General features: G+C 46.3%; 1 protein-coding gene across 1 annotated transcript in view; it reads left to right on the plus strand.

Moving 5' to 3' along the window:
• Positions 1-21,323, plus strand: part of LOC119174786 (transient receptor potential cation channel subfamily A member 1 homolog) — a 44,601-nt gene extending 23,278 nt beyond the window's left edge. The window contains exons 9-22 of the mRNA XM_037425847.2: positions 2,485-2,592; positions 2,985-3,073; positions 4,145-4,403; positions 8,624-8,769; positions 9,480-9,601; positions 11,629-11,799; positions 12,940-13,040; positions 13,600-13,799; positions 15,013-15,145; positions 15,209-15,340; positions 16,969-17,169; positions 18,720-18,959; positions 19,721-19,891; positions 20,992-21,323. Of these exons, the coding sequence (XP_037281744.2) occupies positions 2,485-2,592; positions 2,985-3,073; positions 4,145-4,403; positions 8,624-8,769; positions 9,480-9,601; positions 11,629-11,799; positions 12,940-13,040; positions 13,600-13,799; positions 15,013-15,145; positions 15,209-15,340; positions 16,969-17,169; positions 18,720-18,959; positions 19,721-19,891; positions 20,992-21,186 (2,268 nt within the window). The 3' untranslated portion in view covers positions 21,187-21,323. The remainder of the gene's footprint in view (positions 1-2,484; positions 2,593-2,984; positions 3,074-4,144; positions 4,404-8,623; positions 8,770-9,479; positions 9,602-11,628; positions 11,800-12,939; positions 13,041-13,599; positions 13,800-15,012; positions 15,146-15,208; positions 15,341-16,968; positions 17,170-18,719; positions 18,960-19,720; positions 19,892-20,991) is intronic.
• The last annotated feature ends 498 nt before the right edge of the window (positions 21,324-21,821 follow it).

Here is a 21,821-nt window from a genome sequence, read left to right on the forward strand (position 1 = left end):
TGGTTTTTATTTTTGTTTCTCCGAGCAATATACAGCTTTCGCTGTAATAAATATAATTGCAGTAAAAATGGTAGGCGCGGCGATGGCGTAGTGGTTAGAGCATCCGCCTCGCATGCAAGAGGTCCGTGGTTCAAATGCCGGTACCGCGCAGTTTATAGCGGGATTAAAAAAAAATCCGCGTGTTGATGGAACTGCATTAAGAGGCCTGGGGTGCGGCCTCAACGGCAAACACCGCCGGGAACGCACTCCCTCACCAGAGAAGGATTGGCCACCCTGGTGCAGTATCTGGCCACTACCTCCCACATGCTTACGTCAAAAAAGTAAAAATGTAGATAAGCCCTAAAACGCGGCAAGCTACTGGAAAATTTTACAGGTGACGCGGCGTAAAACAAGCCCAAATCCGTTTATTATGAGCGTAACCTGGCAACCCTGGCTCCGCTCACATCTGTAGCTGTTCTATCTATAAAAAGAATGCTTAAAAAATGTAGCTGACAATTTTGAGTACTCGGTACTCTACTATCGGAGAGCATAAAGCCGTCCCTAGGGCTTCGCACACGGTGAGGTCCTGTCGGCAAACATTACGGCAGACAACAAAATCACAGCATCTGTCTGTCTGTCTGTCTGTCTGTCTGTCTGTCTGTCTGTCTGGCTGTCTGTCTGTCTGTCTGTCCATCCGTCCTGGCGTCCGTCCTTCCTATTGCACACACTTCTGTTGAACCAACGCCATCTAAGGAATAAGACGAGAAGTGGCGATAAGAGAGCGTCATCTAATACACTGCTCGGGAGATACGCCTGACGCAGGACAAGGTTAGACTAACCCCCGAATGCAGAGATGTTACTTGGCTCGCGACTTCAACTTAACTTGAGCAAGTCGGCGTGAAGCAAGCAGCGGACTTCAAAACACCCAAGTCAGCCTTCGCGTTTCATAGACGCTCAGGCTGTCTTGCTTGGTCAAGTCAAGAACGAGCTTCAAAGCTCTGTAACACCCGTATTCAGAAACGCTACTTGACTTGACACTGCCTTCGATGCAGCACGTTCGAAACGCGTTTGTGCTGCATTGAAGTCGGTGGGTAAGTCAAGATCAATTCAAGCAGCATTTATGAATACGGGAGTAAGAGGTGCTGGGGGGGGGGGGGTAGAAAAAGGTGGTAACGATTTAGAGCACAGGGTACTCTACTATGAAAGAGCTTAAAGCCGCCCCGAGAATATCACTATCAATCAACCAACGGGTTAAAAGGTGCTTATGTTTAGAGCCAATAGCTTATTTGCATCGAGCGAGTGTCGCGCACTTCAAGTGACTTTCACATACAGGCGCAGGTTCACGTCGCTAGTTTTCTGTCAAAAGCTCGAACTTCCCAACTAATGTCAGCAAAGATCACGATTTCACAGCTCAGCTAAACATGTCAAGTTCGCAGTAAAGGAGGAGCTTTTAATTCATAATACGAGAAGTGCTGAAATTAGCTGAGAAAAAGTACTTTTATTTAGAACAAGAACCACTAAGTAGGACTGTCTTGAACAAATGAATGACACGCGCGGCGCAACCATCGCGGCTGAGCTTCATTTTTCATTTTCAGGTTGTGAAGAAGCTGGTTTTATCGCCTCGTGATCGTCTCTGTGACTATTTTCTTATGCAATGTGTTATCTGGCACCCTTTGCTACTGTAATCGGTCAATCAGTCGGTTGGTCATTCAATCGACAAGTCCTTCTTTTCACGCTCATTCATATACGAGAACCAAAGCTTGGAAAAAAGAAACAGCTGCGTGTTCGCGACATGGCGGCCTTCCTGCCCCATTTAAAAGAAACCAAATAACCCAACAATACATATTGACCAGTAGGCGCGTCGCAGTATTGGAAAAAAAATGATTGCAGCGATGATATAAAAGCTTCACATTAGTTCTGCGCTCATAACGTAAACGTGCCAATAATATGTCAGTATTCTGCACCTCATGCGGGGTCTCTCACTGCACGTTTGCTTGCAGTGGCGTCAATTGAGAAGTAAATCGTAAGTTGACCCGGACATGTGCTCTTACAAAGAAGCCACACTCCCTTCTTTTTCTTCACTTTCGTTCTCCGATGTGTACCGAAAGAAATCGTACCCTTTCTAGCTGTCAGTGCCCAAGAAATCGCTTCCTGAAGCTAATGCCCAGTAGGATACGTATAATTTTAACTGACGTGATTTGTCAGAAATGTCGGAGCATAGGACTTCTGAGCCATCCCTTCGAAGTGTGCCACGTGAGTTCGAGCTGAGTTCGTGATTTAATGCGCCTATTTGTGGGTTTAAAAATAGTTTAACAATTTCGAGTGAGCCATCCCCGGATACAAACTGAAAAAAGATCGCTGAGGAAGCGACAGTAGAGAACGCACCAAATTATTGCGAACAAATCTACGAAAACATGCTCCGGAATAACGGAGATATTTAGGTTGTTCTTCAAGTGCGTACCGAGTTCGCGTGATAGGGATTGCTTTCTTTTCATTCTTTTGCAGCTACTCCTTGCAGTCAAAGGGTCGGAACACCTGATTAACCGGAAAGACTGCGATGGGGACACTCCTCTTCACCATGCAGCACGCAATGCTTTTCTCGACATTGTTCAGGTGGGTAATTAAACGTCCTGAATATGCAAACTAAAGAGAAAAAACAACGGCAAATGGTCATGAGGAATGACAAACGGTGTTTTAATCTTTTACGCATGCAAAAAAACAAATTCATGACCCTGAAGGATTCACCACGTCATCACTGTCACTAATGTCCGTTTTGCAATTACGGACAATTACTCGTCTTTATGCTTTCACCCATTGCAGTGCTTTATAATTGATGAAAATGTGTATTTTAATTTGTCGTGGGTCACTTATTTTTTTCACTTTCTGTTATTACCAGCAGTCTCTTACTGAGGCCCTGACACATGTACAATCAGTCAACCTGCAGTGACTTGCACGTTTGCCCGAACCACTTGAGCTGAGTGCTTACCTCCAGTTTAAAATTGCAGGTACTCCTAAAGCATGGGGCCAGAGCTTCGGCGAAAAATTCGAGCGAAGAAACGACTCTGCACGCCGCTTGCCACTACAACTTCCCAAAGTGAGCATTACTTGGTTTTATGGGTCGAGGCCAATAGTAGTAGTTGCAGAACTTTATTGTGGGGTGGAAATTAGTTTTATAGGAGTGGCATACAGAAATATAAGCTCTAATAGTCATTATAATGAGTCTGTCGTATATGCCAACCACACAACAAAAAACTCTATAAATATCAGTTAGGTATAAAGTGCCTGTGTATCAACTATACTCTATGTTAGCTAACTGTCGGAACAGCTCACAAAAACGGCAGCCTGTGTCTGTGTGTTGTGTGCAATGGACTGTTTGCCAAGAAGGAAAAAAAGAAGGAGGGGGGGACTTTCCACGCGAAATTCGACGTAATACTGAGTTCATGTGTTCTAGCAGGTGTATAGGAAACTACCGGGTTCAAACTCCCGGTTTACATTAGCGACTAGTAGTGCACACGGCGGCACAAAGCTTTGGTGGCAGTGACACTAACCCTCGGCAAATGCATAGTTAAGTATTACGTTAACGTAACAGTTTGCCAGACATCCTCAGTGTCCTCTTTAATACAGCGGGCGAGAAACGCCGAAACGGGGAGCATTCTGGCACAGCGTTACCGTTTCACTGCGCTTTTCCACCTGAGGTAGGAATGAATGAGCGTATTTCATCGAACGCGTTTAGTGCATTTAAAAAGCAGTCAATAGGCTCCGGAACGTGCAGGAAAAGCTCGCGCATCTTCAGTACGCCTGACCAACCTTCTTCCACACGCAGGTACGTCAACTCGGCGATCGGCGACATTCACTAAGTTACTCTTTATTTGATACCTCGTTTAGACCAATCGACGCGCTTCGTGCTACGTCACGTCGCCGATCGCCGACTTGACGTCACTGCGCGTCGAAGGAGGTTGGTCACGCACAGGAAAAATGCGCAAGCTTATCCTGCGCGTTTCAGAGCCTGTTGTCTGGCACTTTAATCAACAGGACACGTGCCCCGATTGACGGTAATGACAGTGCTAAAACGCTATGACTAAACGGTACGAATGTGCGGCTCGTGCTAAAACGCTATGACTAAACGTTACGAATGTGCGGCTCACGTAATGCGCGCCTGTCGCAGCGTGGTGCGCGAGATCGTGAAGCAGAACGCTCGCCTGGTGAACGAGACGGACATTCACTGGAACACGCCGCTGCACGTGGCGGCGCAGGGCGGCTTCAGCGAGACGGCCGCCATCTTGATAGAAGCCGGCGCCTACCTGGAGGCCAAGAACTACTACGAGTGGACGCCCCTGACGGTGGCCTGCAAGAACGGAGACTTCGACACCGTCTCCAACTTGCTGGCTGCCGGGGCGTCCGTCAACAGCGTCGACAAGATGAAGGTCGGTACGAGACGAACCTCGGACACGTTGCCTGAAACGGCTCCACGCGAACGTGTTCGTTTCATTATTTCGTCGGCATCCTGAGGTTACTCTTTGGGGAAAAGCTTGCTCGTCCGTAACGCAACAGCAAGTGGACCCACTCCTTGAGATAGTGTGATAATGCACGGACAAACCGAGGGTAACAGATGTCCCAGAAGTAAATTTTCTTTATAGCCAGTAGAGGTACCGCAACAATGAAACATATCATTACAGTTGGCGCGAAAAGAAAGCAGGGCATTTCGCTTGTTGCAACTATAGTATACCAGCTCCCGGCCCTGATCTTCCGGAGGTGATCGCTGAAGCGCCTTTTTACAATCCGCACCGGTGACCTCGGGGGATCGGTGCTCTGCATTGCGTTGTTCTATTCACAATGTAAAACTGGGCAGAAAATAATTTAGACTGCGCTTACAAAGTGTGGAGACAAAAAATGAAATCACATGGTGTCAGCCACAGCATACCCACTGAGTGAATGGTGATGAGTCGGACGAAGCGTTCATCAGTCCGTTCGTGCTTCCGTCCGTCCGTGCAATCGTTCGTGCGTCCGTCTGTCCATTCGTCCGTCTATCTAGTGAACACTCCAAGTACCGCCATCTCGCATATTTTCATCTTGTATTCATCATATACAAGTACCACCACCCATCGGACATTCCAAGTACTAAACGAGAGATGACTACTACTACTACTACCACTACTACTACCACTACCACTACTACTACTACTACTACTACAACATACATCGGGGACGCACCACCCACGGCTTAAGAAGTTTCGCCCCCGAAAAATTTAACGCGGAGAGCTTCTGTGCGCAGTGACGAACATGCCGACCTGATCACAAAGACTATACGAAAACGGTCACTTGTTAACGAAGCAAACCAAGGTTGGTTGGTTGCGAAACTTTATTGAGGTCCTGCAAGGCGCGCGTCAGCGCGCAGCGGGCGACTCCCACGTCGGGACCGTTAGGCCAAGCCTATCGGCCGCTCCGCGGGCCTGCTGGACGGCCCAAAGTTGGTCGGCCAGGAGGGAGCTGCGTAAGGCCGCCTCCCACCTGACCGATGTAGTGTTGGGGTTAGTGTACATTGCCTTGCACTCCCAGAGCATGTGCGCCAGCGTGGATACATCCCCACATGCGGGGCAAGCGTCATTGGGAAACACGTCAGGATATATAGCGTGAAGGGATTTCAGGTTAGGGTACGTGTCGGTTTGCAGTAGCCTGAGCGTAAGGGCCTGTGGCCTATTAAGATTTGGATGAGGGAGTGGATATAGTCTCCGCGCGAGGTAAAAATATTTTGTTACTTCGTTGTACGTGGCAGGCGCGTCCCTGTTTTCCGCAACCCCGTTGGCCCCGAATCGTTGCCCGGAACCCGCGCGGTCGGTTAGTGCGCGCGCGGCCTCGTGGGCAGACTCGTTGAGGTTGGGGGGAGCGCCTTGGACCTGTCCAACATGTGCAGGAAACCAAATCAGTACGTGGTGCTTGATGCCGTCGCGGCCACCACTTTGGAGCACGCGCAGGGCTTTTTTTGGAGATTACACCGCGCTCGAAAGCGCGAATAGCTGACCTAGAGTCACTATAGATGACCTCCCTTTCACCTTCCAGGATGGCCAGGGCGATGGCCACTTGCTCGGCAATCGTCGGATCGTCAGTGTGAACCGATGCGCAGTTGGTGATTTGTTGTTTGGAGTCGACGACGACTGCGGAGAAGGCGCGACTCCCACGGTACGCTGCCGCGTCGACAAAGCTGACGCCGTGCTCCTCACTGTGAATCTGCTTGAGAAGAGTGGCAGCTCTAGCCCGTCGCCTACCACGATTGTGCTCGGGATGGACATTCCTCGGTATCGGTGCCACGGTGATGAGGTCGCGAATCTCACGGGGCACCTGTCTCATCTTCTCGTCCACTTCAGCCGGAGAGTGACCGAGCTCTCGGAGTATATGTCTGCCAGTCTGGGAGCTCGAAAGGCGCGCGAGCTGGGCCCGCTCCTGCGCTTCGGCAATCTCCTCCAACGTATTGTGTACTCCGAGCTGGAGCAGGCGCTCGGTGCGCGTCCTGATCGGGATACCGAGGGCCCGCTTGGTAATCTTTCTGAGCAAGACGTTGATCTTGTCACGCTCGGCACGCTGCCAATTGTGCATGGCTGCGACATATGAAAAGTGGCAGAGCACCAGGCGGATTAGGTTGTCTTCCTTGAGGCCTTGGTAGCGGTTGGCCACCCGCCGAACCAGCCGAACCGCATTATCCGTCTTGGCGGCGAGCTTGAGTATAGTCTTGCCGTTGGAACCATTGGACTCGATGGTCATGCCGAGGACCCGAATGGAGTCGACTCTGGGTATTACGCTGCCATCTCCGGTGTAGAGCTTGATATCACTCTTCGAGAAGCAAACCAAGGAGCTCCAAAAAAAAAAAGAAGGCTTTGTAAATTCCAAAGTGTGTTCGGCGAATGCCTGTGCCCATTGAGACGGGGTCAGTTGGAATGGGACGCGGCGCGCGTGTCTCCCTTCTTGCATTAATGGACACGCTGGGCATTGCGACGCTAACAACAGTACTGAAAGTTGGGCGAGTTGGTACTCATTCATGACTTCTTTGCGCAAACACGTACACGGACACAAGGAAAAGAGGCAAACAACACGGGCGCACACTCACAACTGGTTTATTTTGAACAACGAACTGTACTTATATCTTCACGTAGCCCACACGCCCCCCCCATCGGTGGATCCAGGAACAAACGAGATAACCTAAAGAAAGCTTATTCAGCGCTACGTCATGATAAGAACCACAAAAAATGTGTTAGCCAAGCTTCCGTCACCTTGTCCGATAAAGAATTTCACTTTTTGAAAGGCACGTGCTACAATCCGTCTGCAGATGCGTGAACTCTTCAATTTTTTGCCGTTTTGTGGTTCTTATCATAACGTAGCGCTGAATAAGCTTTCCTTAGGTTATCTCGTTTGTTCCTGGATCCACCGATGGGGGGGCGTGTGGTCTACGTGAAGATATAAGTACAGTTCGTTGTTCAAAATAAACCAATTGTGAGTATGCGCCCGTGTTGTTTGCCTCTTTTCCTTGTGTCCGTGTACGTGTTTGCGCAAAGAAGTCATGATTGCGACGCTAGACTGGCATCTGTTGGCACGCCCCGGCGGCCACCTGGCACTGGGCCAAGACACGGACAGACGGATGCACGGACGGATGGACATGACCATGACATTGGGTGGAATGAACAAAACTTTATTTAAAACTGAATGTAGGAACAGCGCAACCTAGAAGTAGTTGCTTCATAACTACAGAAGCTAAAAAACAAGGACAGAAAAGAGCGCTGCAGATTAGCGGCCGAACCTGGGCCACCCGCGTGGTCGCGGTAAGGTTCACCCTTTCCGCTGCGTGCCAGGCCTGCGGGATGGTCCAATTTTGGTCTTCAAATTCTGAGCTAGCCAGAGCGTCGCGCCAACGCGTCTCGTCTGGGTTTTGGTGATTGAAAAGACACAGAAAGCATTCTTTGGAGATGCCCACACACTGCACGAGCATGGCATCAATATAATTCTTTTTTTTTAAACCTCCTTGGGTGTGTCGCTATGGTTCTTCTCTGGTCAATGCCCGCTAAAAACAACAGTGTCCATGTCGAACATAAATGCAAAGCGATGGCCACAGGAGCCGCGAATTCTCCTTTCAACGTATCATCAGCGGATACAAAATAAAGGTTACTTTGTGCGCATTTTAATTTACCAATGAACTAAATATATGCGCGCAATTCCTCGTGCTTAATTTGTAATTATTATTTCTTACATTGATTGATATGAGGGGTTTAACGTCCCAAAACCGCCATATGATTATGAGAGACGCCGTAGTGGAGGGCTCCGGAAATTTGGACCACCTGGGGTTCTTTAACGTGCACCCAAATCTGAGCACACGGGCCTACATTATTTCTTACATCGATTTGTACTAATTCCACATTGTAGGCAAGTCAGGATCCATTACGGTGGCTGCAGTGAAATCTGCGCAAAATTAACAATCATAATTCCATTGTTTGGGACGGTGAAAGCTCATATTGCTTAGTAGACAGGAATGGCTTTCTGCTCTCTCATAGTAGAGTGCCATGTCACTTTCCGAAATAAGTACCTCTCTCTCTCCCTCTCTCTTTGAAAAGTGTCTCTGTGACGTTGTGACAGCGGCCAAGGTAAAGCGTTGCTTCCTCAGAACAGGCCACTTCACATCGCGGCCGAGTTTGGAAACGAGTCGGTTGTGAAGCTCCTGCTAAATCGCAAGGACGTAAGGGACTTCGTCTGCAAGAGGAACGCAAACAAGAAAAACTGTCTCGACATGGCCATCGAGGAAGAGCACAGGTGAGGCTGGTTCTAGGCACTGTCCACGTTTCTCGAGTTTAAGTCATCCCCAAAGATTACAAGCGAGGCAACTCTTAAGACAAACTTGGGCTAGAAGACAGCACTGATATTAATTACAACAAAATATAAAAATCAGTGACCAAATGAGAATAGCCAAACTAGGCAAACAAAATGGCAAACTAGTGAAACGAGACCTACACTTCGAACATTTCGATTTAAGGAAAGCACCTGCCAACAACGTTTCTTTATTTCTAAAACAGTTTCGTAACTCAAATTATGCATTCTGATGCTATTTGCTAGTCACTGGGTGAAAATGCACTTCTAACTGACGATGTTATTGCCCGTGCTCTCTGCCTGAAAAATGAAGAACCGTGCTTACTCCTGCGTATTTCGCACTACCATTAGCATATTCGAAATTTCAACGACGTCAACACATACGAATGACGTCATGATAACACAGAAACCTCGTACCTTAATGCGAATTGCGATCAATAACGCATGAGTCATGGTGTTGGCAGTGGTCTGCGTATAGGTACATATGTGATATATGCCTCGAAAATGGAAGCTTTGCAAAATATGTACCTAGCCGTATGTGTGTTTTTATACTGTATGCAAAATAAAAAAATACAACTTTGTTAGACTTAAGCTTGCAAACTATCAGCCTTACTCACTGAAAGCCTGAATGCTGAATGATGTTTTCTAATTCTCAGAGATGTGGTTGAAGTGCTGCTGAAGAGCCGGTTTTGGAAGGACCTGCTGCAGAACTCGACCGAGAGCGAGCAGTACGGAACACACCAGACTCCACTGCGAAACTTGATTCGCACTATGCCAGGTCAGTATGGCGATTCCCTGTGATTCATCCGCCAGAGTTCAAGTACCAAGTGTCTTAGACTTATGCCACGATGGCGTCTTTCATTATCTAACCCGTTCACGTTTTGTATGTAAAACGCTATGACGTATAAAGTGCAGCCGTACCTGAACGACCCATTATCTGCAATTAGGCAAGTAAAACTCTAATACATTATATCGCCAGTAAGCGATGGCGCCGATAAAAGGTGAGAAAGAGTATAAGCAGAAGTCAATAAATTAATCTGATATTCTGGCGGGCTAGCTTGCGCCAAGAATTCAAATTAACGGCTTGTTTCAATAAAGCCGAGAACCCACTCGGTGGTAATCGAATCAACTTTCTTTGCTCAGGTGCATTCGCTGGGGCTTGCGTTGGTTGAATAATAGGTCCCTGATCAACGTCTGACTATTCAAGGTCAGTCGCATTCTCCCCCCACGGCTCCATTTTGTATTTTCATCAAACTTCCTGATGTGAACAGGGTGAGGAGTGAGACAACAACAGGTTATAGATTGTTGATTGGTTCATATACCCAGGGTACGAGTTCGGATCCATCGGCTGTCAAGCTTTTACAGGTGATCGCAAACACTACCTGTCGATTAGTAGTGATGTAGTTCGCACGTGTCTTCTGAAGATGTAAGTGGAAATCAGTAGATAATGAGGCAGGGAAGCGAAGGCAAGAAACGAGTCGTCATCTTGCATTCGAGCGAAAGATAGCTTAGAGGCCCTTTAATTCACTATACTCCACTCAGGATGGTGTGATATGGCAAAGACGGGTGTGTATTGGTGTTGAGTGGTGAAAACGTTCTCGCGAACTATGGTGTTTAACGATAGCGGTAACACGATCGCAAAGACTTACTCGAGGAAAAGAATCAGCCGAAAGTAATTAAGAACGTACGGCTGTGTATATATATATATATATATATATATATATATATATATATATATATATATATATATATATATATATATATATATATATATATATATATATATATAGAGAGAGAGAGAGAGAGAGAGAGAGAGAGAGAGAGGGAAAGAGGGAAATGGGCATTTCATGCCGCACACATAGTGCAAGGTTTCACAGGTGGTCGCTCAGTGATGATGTCGCCCTCAAGAATTGTAGAAAGACTCGCGTGGCATTCTGGGCTGGTGTACCTGAAGGCCACGCAACCAAAATCTTCTCAAAAGTAAAGCGTTCATCATTCAGCCTTCTTAAGGCACACTGGCGAGTCCGGCGATCTTTTTCAAAGCCGGGACAATGGCAGAGGACACGGTCGAGAGTTTCTTCGCAATTGCAGTTATCACAGTTGGGGTAGTCAGCCATACCAATGCGATAACTGAATGAATTGGTAAAGGCTACGCCGACCTACAACCGACACAGCATTGTAGCGTCACGTCGCGACTAATTGCGCTAATGAACCGAGGTTCTGTGGGCGTCGAGTGTAGTTCAGTGGAAGGTTCCAATGCCCAAGTGTGGCATTATGCGCGATGTGGCGAAGTTCTCTTGCAGCGTTGACCCCTTGACAGGGGGTACGAGCAGTGTGGGCGCTCTCTCGTGGGCACATTGAGCTGCGTTGTGGGCGCGGTGGTCACCACTGGTCCCACAGTGACCCGGAAGCCATTGAAAGACGATGTCATGTCGTTGGTTAGTGACGCGATGACTGATTTCAACGATTTGAGACACCAACTGATGGTAGTTCCCGCGTCGTAGGCTTCGCACACACTGAAGAGCCGCCTTGGAGTCACAGAATATAGCAAATGTAAATTAACATTAAACTTAGGCTAAAACGAGGTAAGGATATAATTATACGGTAGTCCGCAACGATCATTTTGTCATAAATATCAATGATAAATATCAACGCCTAAATATCAACGATGAAATATGAACGATATTTCATCAACAATCAGTGTTTATCATTGACTTCAACCACAACGCGATGTCTAATCGAGGTATTCACTGTTTATTGCCAAAACCTATCGGCGGTTTCGATTCTACTTGCTACTCTGCGCAGACTTGGCCACGCTCGTGTTCAACAGTTGTGTCATGGTGGAAGCCGGATCTGACGAAGACCCTAACAAGTCGGTCACGTACCAGTACCAGTTCCTGGACGACGCCTTCTGCGGTTGCGGCGCCGACGACTCCGACGATGAGAGCGACTCGGACTCGGACTCGCCCGCCCCAGGTGAGTGCCTCAGTGCGGGCGTGAGAACGAATGGTGGCACCTCACACGAGTCGAATAATAAACGCAAAAGGATGGCTGCGAGAATCTCAACACTCTTACAGCTCCACCTCTGCGCCGCTTCTTCGGGCAAGCTGCTTTCTCTTTGGTGTCCCGTTTGTGCAATACCCCTTCATATCAGCGCGAATTAAGTACGGGTCTCTAGACAGCCGAACATGCCACTAGATAGCGGGAAAGTCTTTCAAGGCGAGATTATAACTATGACAATTAAGATAAACAGCACCCGAACAACGCAACGTGTTATATGTCACATTGTGCCAAAGTCATTTAGAAATCTAAGTGATAAACGCTCTTCAATTACATCGATGTGTGAAACTGTGCTGTGCTAACTCGATAAGCGACAGCATACCGTGGACCAATAAGTAACGAAGTTGACAGTAAGCGAAAAAAGAATTCATTGTAGTCTGGCTAATCTGAGTACTCATCTGATCGAATGTCAATGACCGACTGAGATGCGGGCGCTGAAAAGCAACGACTTACAAAGGTACCCTTATTCCAGTGCTCTGATTCATACGTCCATTTGATGCACAGTTACAAGTAACTATTATAGTCGTGGCAAAACCGATGTACCACGCAGTGTACAACGTGAACAAAAATTTGATGCTTGTAAGATACTCTCTTTCATTCACGGTGGGCACGCTGGCGGATCCATCGAATCCGCCAGTGGGCCCACCGTGAATGAACCACACGATCCTTACATTTATGAACCAAACGTACCTGGCCACCCGTTTATAGGCGGTATCTCTCTCTCTCTCTCTCTTTCTCTCTCTCTTTTTCATACTCGTCGAAGTCATCGTCATTTTTTTCTCTCTCTTCCTCATCTTCTTTCATCTTTCTCCCCTCTAATCTTTGTTTCCTCTGTTCCCTCTTCCTGAAAGAGTGAGCAGGCGTTGTGCCCCTCCAGGTGGCAGTTGCCAGCTTGCTCTCTCCCTCTTTCCTTTGGGTCCTTGTGTATCTGTGTATGCAAATCAAATAATAATAATAATAATAATAATAATAATAATAATAATAATAATAATTTACTGTTAACTACCATGACATACGACGATGATTATTAAGACATCATATTCACCTCTCTCGCAGTGAGGAAAGTGTACGATGACCATGGCAACGTGCTTCCTGGTACGCCACTCTATTCCAAGGACTTCGGTACCCTCAAGCAGAATCACCCACTCATGATCATGGTCAGTGATCAGCGCCTTCTTGCAATACAACTCGAAGCGTAGATTAAGTGCAACTAACCTTCTTCAAGTGTATTCACAGATGCCGCATTAATTCATCTGAGTATATAGCAGAGTTAATGGCATATTTTGAAGTCAATCCAGCGAGGCAACATTGTGAAATCACCATCACTGAATTCCTTATGGGCTGCCGACCTTGTTACGGTACACGGGGAGCAAGACGGACCTTGATGACATGGATAAAAGAACGACTATAGGAGTGACTAATAAACGTACTATAGCTTATATAAGAACCGATCAGTATCGTAAGTAGCGTTATCCAATTCTAGCCTTCAGTGTGCGGATCTTGTTAGGCCAAATGGTGCTCGCTGCGATGAATGGACGACAAAATTCCAGGCAAAACTAACGAACCACCATTGGTTTGAACGCTGCTAGAGAGAATGGAAATGTGGGAAACTCTTGTAGAGCGGACGCGCGCTGCCGTTGCGTATAGGGTATACGATCCCCAGTTCCAGCGGCTGCGGAGCATATATCCTCTCGTATCCTTGATTCCTCGCCACAGGCAAACGAGAGGCGGCGTGCCCTACTGGGCCACGAACTGTGCAAGAGCCTCTTGCTGCACAAATGGGAGAGCTACGGCCGCTACGTGTACTACTCCACCATGTCCATCTACCTGCTCTTCCTGGGATGCCTCACGTCGTTCGCCATGGGCACTCCGGCGCCATGCCCGCTCGACTTCCCACATTTCAACACCACGTGCTCGTGAGTGACGTTGTTACGAATTAATCACTGAAGCCTAATTACATAACTGAAATTGCGAATTGTAACTCTAAAGCTCAGTTGTTTACTATTGTGATTCGCTACTTCTGACCGGGCAAGCCGGAACTAGAACTTGGTAGACTATGACAAATAGAGCTCTACGCACTCAAAAGACAAAGAGCACATACGCGGTTGCGCGTATTATACCTAAACTCAATAGGCACCAGCGGTAATTGAATTTTCGTTTTATGGTGTAGAATACGAATGTTAAGTCCTTGGCTGCCCATATTCTGGTTTATTAGTGTTTCACAAAATGTTACGCATCCAGTACAGTTTATGAACTACTACTAATATTCAGTATTTACCGCATTCATGCTGCTATTATGTCGCATATAATTTAACAACCAATCATCCTTATACCTAAATACAGGAGGTTGATGAGCAACATGAGAAACTTTCTTGTCCTGTAGATGCCTGCCTTTATGCACCACCTTTTTTTAACACTGTCAGCAAAAAACAACAGGGCAGGTTTGGCAGAAAAAAAAAGCACTTTGCGATAGGTGGAGAGACGCTAGAAGTTCTAAAAGAATATGTCTACTTAGGACAGGTAGTAACCACGGGGCCGAATCATGAGAGCAAGATAACTAGAAGAATAAGAATAGGGTGGATCACATTCGGCAAGCATTCTCAAATAATGAATGTTAATCTGCCTCTAACCCTCAAGAGGGAGGTATATAGGAGCTGCATCTTGCCGGAGCAGAAAACTGGAGATGCACAAAGAGGTTTCAGCTTTAATTGAGGACGACGCAGCGAGCGATGGAAAGGAAAATGATTGAGGTAACTTTAAGAGACAAGAGAGCAGAGTGGGTCAGGGAACAAACTGGAGTTAAGCATATCATAGTTCAAATCAAGAAGAAGAAATGGACATGGGTCGGACAAGTAGCACGTAGGCAGGATAACCACTGGTCATTAAGGATAACTGACTGGATTCCCATAGAAGGCAAGCAGGTGAGGGGGAGACAAAGTTAAGTGGGCAGTTAATGACAGTTTGCGGGTATACAGTGGCAGCAGCAAGCACAGAAGCGAGTTCACTAGTAGAACATGGGCGAGGCCTTTGTCTAGCAGTGGACGCAGTCAGGATGATGATGATTATGATGATGATGCTGCTGCAGCTGATGATGATGACACCATTTGTTCCTTTGTTTTATCTGTGCAGGTTTATCTCGCGATACAACACCTGCGCCGTCATCGGTGAAGCATCTGACGAAGGACTGTACATGCAGACGGACTTCGCTCGGAAAGCTAAAATTATCATATTCATGGTGTCCCTCATATTCCTGTTGAAAGAGGTCAGTCTTATGCGCATATAAATGCGTGCAGAAATGTGGATAGAATAAACACCATGTTCGCAGGTTTTCCAAATGTACAACACGCGCTGGAACTACCTCGACCTCGAAAACCTGTCGGAATGGAGCTGCTATGTCTGTTCTCTACTTTTTGTCTTCAACTTCACTGACTGTTCAGCATCAACCGGCGTCCCAGAGGTACTCCTCTGCTAATTTTCAGTTGTGTACAGCGCCCTACAATTGATATTGCGTATGTCGTATACTTCTTTTTCTTTCACGTGCATTTCGAGATATTAGCATGTCTTAAAACATTTTAGCAAGAGTCTCTAGGGTTTTAGATGCCAGGCCTTGATTTGATAATGAGACGCACCATAGGAGAAGGCTTCAGAAATTCAGACTGCAATCACAATTTGGTGCTCCTCAACGAGCGCCAAATCTAAGAAAACAGGTCTTTAGCAGTTTACCCCCAGCGTAGTTCCTCCGCCACCAGGATCGAACACACGCATTTCAGGTCAGCATCCAAGAACCATAACTACGGTACCACTGCGGCGGCTCCTAAAACATTTTGTGGCCCGACTTGACGTACCCGAGGCGCTATCGGTAAGCACTGATGACACTCGCAATCACTCGACAGGTTAATAAATGAAATAACGAATCAATCAGTTAATCACGCAGTTTTATCAATCAGCATTTACCATCACTGATTAGATTCGCAGCGTTTTTTTTTCTTGGCGGGAGGAGGGGGGGGGCAACAGTTTCGCAATAATCAAAACACTGCTGCTTCTGGTGGCTCTTTTTGTCGCACCCACAATGTGAAACATCAGCTGAGACAGTAGTAGCAGTACGGGCGAACTTTCAGAAATCATGTAATGATCATTTATGCAAATTCACTCACGTATGTTTTGTTTCTGGCGCATTCAAGCACACGCACCACTACTATCTGATTGATTCGGAAGCACATGCACCGAGTGAACGCCTCGAAGATGACGTATTGTCAAAACGAAAAAAAAACGAATACGAGGAAATTTGGGACTGCACTAATAACCTCAAACTTTTTCGCCCACTGGCCTCCTTGAAACAGAATTGATCAAGTGCAGGAATGTGAATGTTTCAGTCTTTAAAGTGGACGCTGGAGTAGTTTTATATTTTGGTAAATATTTGTAGTTAACAAGGACCGACATTATTTCCGACGATGCCGTAATTTTTTCCGCAGTTGCTGCAGCAGGAACTTTGCGTGAAAGAAATTTTGTCTTGCCCGTACACGTGAGCATGTTGAAAATTTGGACGTGGAAACGAACTGGAACCACGTCCTATTTGCAACCTTTGGCGGAGCCGCGCAGCACTGCGACGGAAATTTCCCACCGCTTATTAATCCGCTTAAATTCGAGAGCACTGTTTATGTTCCTCGGACTCAAGTGAGCATATATACTCTGAAAGTTATGCAGTCGAATTACAGTATCTGCCATAACGATACGCAGCCGAGTGCAGTGTGAACAAGTGTCTCTCGTATCTGCAAACGTGGCCTCCGTGAGTAGCTCCGGCGGCGCGTATTTCCAGAGCTACTCGCGGAGGCCAAGCTTTAATTGGTGCTGTTGTTGCACATGACACGGCACATCGAGGATGACGTCGCCGCGTTCACTTGCATCTTCAGAAGTACGGCGACTGCATCCGCTATTTTTTCGACAAAAATACTATTGATGTTCACTTTTAACTACTCTCACATCGGGTTTAGACTCCAACAGAGATCGAACTGTGATTACTCCAAGATCATCCTTTTAAGCACTTCAGCCTACCTCTAAATGACGTCACGTTCGTGTGTCTTACAGCCGTGGCAGTGGCACCTGGGTGTTGTGTCCGTGTTCCTCAGCTGGGCCCTACTGGTGATCTACATTAGAAAGTTACCCTTCCTAGGAATCTATGTGGTGATGTTCACGAACGTGCTCAGCACCTTCTGCCAGTTCTTCATGGTCTTCTTCCTCTTCATTGTGGCCTTCGCCCTGACTTTCTTCGCACTTTTGCAGAATCAGGTAGGAATCGTATTGCGTCACGCGGTATTACTCGGTAATGAAAATAAAACTCTCATGCAGTTTTCTTATATTTGCTCATTCTGTTGCGTTCAAAGAGGTGCTATGTTTAGTTTTAGAGGTTTCTGGCATACCTGACCATAGCTAAACCGCTTCTTGTGATCAGCTATAAAACAGCAATACGTACAAAGATGAACGTTGTCCAGGTTTCCCATTATTGCTGTCTGCGAGACCGTTTCTTTCTGAATAAAATTAAGTGGGAAGTATACAGAACAAACAAACAAGCAAACAAACAAAAACATGCTGTTCAACAGTGAATTGGAGACCTTTTTTTTTTCGGGGCTGAGGGGTGACTTGAGAAGAGCTTCAGATGAAGGCAGGCGTTAGAATAAAAACATTCCCGAAGCGTACTACCACTCATACCTACACGTTAGCGAACGCGATGGGTGATTCAATGAGGAGCCAGTTACATAACATCATGCAGCAGTTTTTATAATTCGCAAGGTCACCCGTCAAAACAAATTAAACGTATATTGCAGCTAGGGAACACGAAGTGAACCAGGAAACGCGCCGTACAACAACACAAAAACTTATAGCAATATCCTATCAATGATAATGATGGTGGCGGTGATCGGTCGGGTAGGCATACCAGCAGGGGGAGGGGGGGGGGGCAAGGGGGGCGCTAGTCCCCCAATTGAGAAAAGTTGGGGGGGCTGAGGCCCCCGATTTTCGACAGTGGTCGCTGTCGGCTGCACGCTGGGGAAAATAACAACTATAGGCAAAAATTTTCCTTCATCACTGTAATCACTCAGCTATATTGTTACGAGAAAATGAGAATATTACGAGAGAATGTAACAACATAGGGATGACTTTCAAACATTTCAGCAGTGACGATTTTCCATCGTCGCTTGCTGTAGCACTGCACAGAAGGTTAGCGTTGAACAGCGGCCCTATAATATTACATAACTTGTTCATGTTTGTATTCTACTGTGACTGGCCGATGCAGTTATAGGTGGGAACGAACACACCTTTTAAGAATTGGTCAAAGCATTTGCTGTTTCAGGAAAATAATTTTTTATCGAAAAGGAGTAGCATCACCGCGGCTTTGTCAAAGCTGCTGTGAGCCGATGATTGAAACGAATCTCTTCTGAATGTTTTAGTTTTGTTGTATTGGAAGCGCCAGGAAAGGTTTCCGCTTTAATATCCAATAAATGTGATCAGCCTTGTTTACGGTAACTTGGAGCGATGGAGGCAGCTTGCAAAGCCGCAATGAATAAAGCAGTGAACTCGAGCTCAGCGGGAAGATAAAATTTTTAAGTAGATAGAAACGCTCAAAATATTGTTTCACGAGTGCGGTAGGTTAGCCCCCCCCCCCCCCCACTCGTGAAAAAGTTGGGAGTTGGTACGCCAGTGTCGGTCGGACACATTACCACACCCTAGCCGGAATAACTCATGCGTCCTCTCGCTGCAGAAGCTCCAGCGTCCTCTATAACGAAACGATGAAGTTAGAGAAACTGCACAAGTACCACTTGCGTTCTCCCGTACCGTTGCAGGCCCCCTTCGACACCCCATGGAAGGCAATCATGAAGACCACAGTGATGATGGTCGGCGAGATCGAATACGACAGCATATTCACGGAGAACGTGCTGCCCTACGAGACCTCCTCCTACATCCTGATGGCACTGTTCATCGTGCTTATGACCATCATAACGTCCAACTTGCTCGTCGGTCTGGCGGTCGACGACATCAAGGAGGTCCTAGAACAGGCCGAGCTCAAGAGGCTAGGAATGCAGGCATGTATAGACCGATGCGCTCGCAAGACATACAGAAATTCAATGACAGCTTTCATTATATTCGGGAGCTGAATTCGCAAAGTTTATTTTTCGTAAGTTCGTTTTCCCATTGAACAGTGGGCTTCAGTTATGGTATGTCCAGAGTAGTGACTGGCTGAAATTTTATCGTACGAAACCATTCTAGCGCAAGACTCTTTTTTTTTTTTTAGAATTAGAAATAGCACTTCTTTTCAGTGAACACCGTCGGTGCCATTGTAGAATGCAGTACATCTAAAAAATGAAGGGTACACACGCAGATCAGTCACAGAATACCACAATGAAGATGAAAAAAAAACAAAAACAAAAGGTGTATTTCAACGAAGCATCGCGTGAATTTCGTCAAATGTCTTAGAAATTCTGTTTGTCCGATGTGGCTTGCAACGTAATAGTGAGCAATGTGTTCCGGGCTTGGGACAGTTATAGAGCACACGTTCAATGCTGTGATCTCTTGCTGCCATACTATATCCCACAGGGAAAGACGAAAAGAATCTTCAATTTTCTCTATTGAAACGTGCTTACATAATTATTTGAGTTGGCGATTAATGAAACAATTTCTCTCCGTTACAGCTATGAATCTCGTCCCGCACCAATCGTCATCTTTTCTAACAACTTTTAATTACAACGATCGGATACTGTAGCCGTTGACACAGTTAGTGAATATAGTTAACGGCGTATGGTAACTTCCTTGACGCAGTCGACGATTAACGAATGTTCACGCACAGGTGAAGCTAGTTCTGACAGTGGAGACGATGCTGCCCACGTGGGTCCGACGCCAAGTCATCGTGCAGAAGAGGACCGTAAAGCCTAACAAGAAGACCAAGCTGGCCATCCTACTGCGACGAATGTTCGGCATCAACGTCCACACGGTTCAACACAAAGGCCAAGACGAGAAAGTAAGCGAGCAAATTCGAATTCACCACACGTAAGTTAAACATTCGATCAACTGAAATTCGACGGACGTGCTACGCAATGCGGTTACCCGAACAGAGTGAAAGACCAGTGTAAATTAAATGCTTCCTACGAGATTTGAAAATGTATGATGAGGTATTTTTTTTAATTATAGTGAAAATCCGAGTTGCACTTCTAACCCCCGTATTCGGAAACGCTACTTGACTTGAAATTGTCTTGAAACCGCCTTCAATGCAGGGCGTTCCCAACGTGTCTGTGCATTTGTGCTGCCTTGGCACGGCGTAAAGACAGAGCGTTCGAAACGCGTTTGTGCTGCATTGAAGTCGGTGGCAAGTCAAGATCAAGTTAAGCAGCGTTTTTTTTTTTAATACGGGGGTTACGTCACTAGCAGTCAATCTGTAGGAATTGCTCTGTGTCAGCACTTGAACTGTACCTCGACCTGGAATAACTGCCACAATCATTACCCCACTGTGGCACTCTTTGGCTGTGCTAAGTTTTAGTAGAATAATTTGAAGTACACTTTAATATATTTCACTTTGTATATTTCAACCATTCTTCGTATGTACCGCCTAAAAATCTTATATCGGTATATACTCGTAAACACGTCATTTTTATATAATTTTAGGATGCCTTCCTTTCTGAGAAATGCAGTTCCGCAACGGCTCATACGTGCATCGGCAGTTTAGAATTAAAGAGGTGAAAAATAAGTACATTCAAAACAGATTGTAAATATGTAGACATATGAAATGTAAATATACCGTAAATGTGTTGTTATGGACCTCAAAAATATATGGATTGTTAAAAAGGTTTTTGCTTAACACACAAATTATGTTGTTTTTCAAGCTTGTGACAGGACGCTACGTTAGGCTAGGATAAACTTCGACCCCTCGTCTTTTTTCGCTAGTAATGAAAACTTGCCACAATAGAAACGCGAACGCAGTTCCGAAACTGCGAACATAGTCTCTAATACGCTGTCTGTAAAACAACGCAGATATGCATAAATATTCGTATTTATTGACTGCGCTTTCTCTAAAATTTTCGGAGCCGTTAGCTTAACCCGTTGTATCCGCTCCTTCTCGCCCAGTACACGGTAGAGAAGGTCTACGAGCACCAGGAGGCCATGGAGCGCATGCTGAGACACCTCGAGGAGCGAATGAACATCCTCACCCAGCAGGGTCACCGGCTCGAGAAGGCCCTGAACGCGCTGTCGCATCGCTTGGACGACGACTCGGACGGCAGGTCTCGCTCGGCGAGAACGTCGTTGTCTAACGATTTGTGACCACGCGGGCCGACTGCAGTCCATCGTTAATAGAGTGTCGTGTTTGTGTGATCGTCCTCACGTTTTTTTTTTTTTTTTACGTTTTAACGGGTAAATAAAGAAACGGTTGCACGTCAAACGCTGGCAGCCTCTCTTTAGCGAAGTGTTTCGTTATTTTAATATGTGATGTCAAGGCATATAATGCTGATGTTCCTGGGATGATTGGGCAACTACCCACTCTGGCGGACCGGCCTAGAGTCCGGCGTATCATACAGTCTGAAATCGTTAAGTACTAATGAAGGTTACCGTATTAATTAGGTTGAAGAGTTAACTGTAATGAATCCTAGTCCTAGCCTAGACCACGTTGCGTAACCTCACGAAGACCAAGTATAATTATGCCATGTTGACATACATACATACATACATACATACATACATACATACATACATACATACATACATACATACATACATACATACATACATACATACGCACGCACGCACGCACGCACGCACGCACGCACGCACGCACGCACGCACGCACGCACACACACACACACACACACACACACACACACACACACACACACACACACACACACACACACACACACACACACACACACACACACACACACACACACACACACACACAC

Source organism: Rhipicephalus microplus, chromosome 5 (genome assembly GCF_043290135.1).
Source record: "Rhipicephalus microplus isolate Deutch F79 chromosome 5, USDA_Rmic, whole genome shotgun sequence".
Classification (NCBI taxonomy): Eukaryota; Metazoa; Arthropoda; class Arachnida; order Ixodida; family Ixodidae; genus Rhipicephalus; species Rhipicephalus microplus.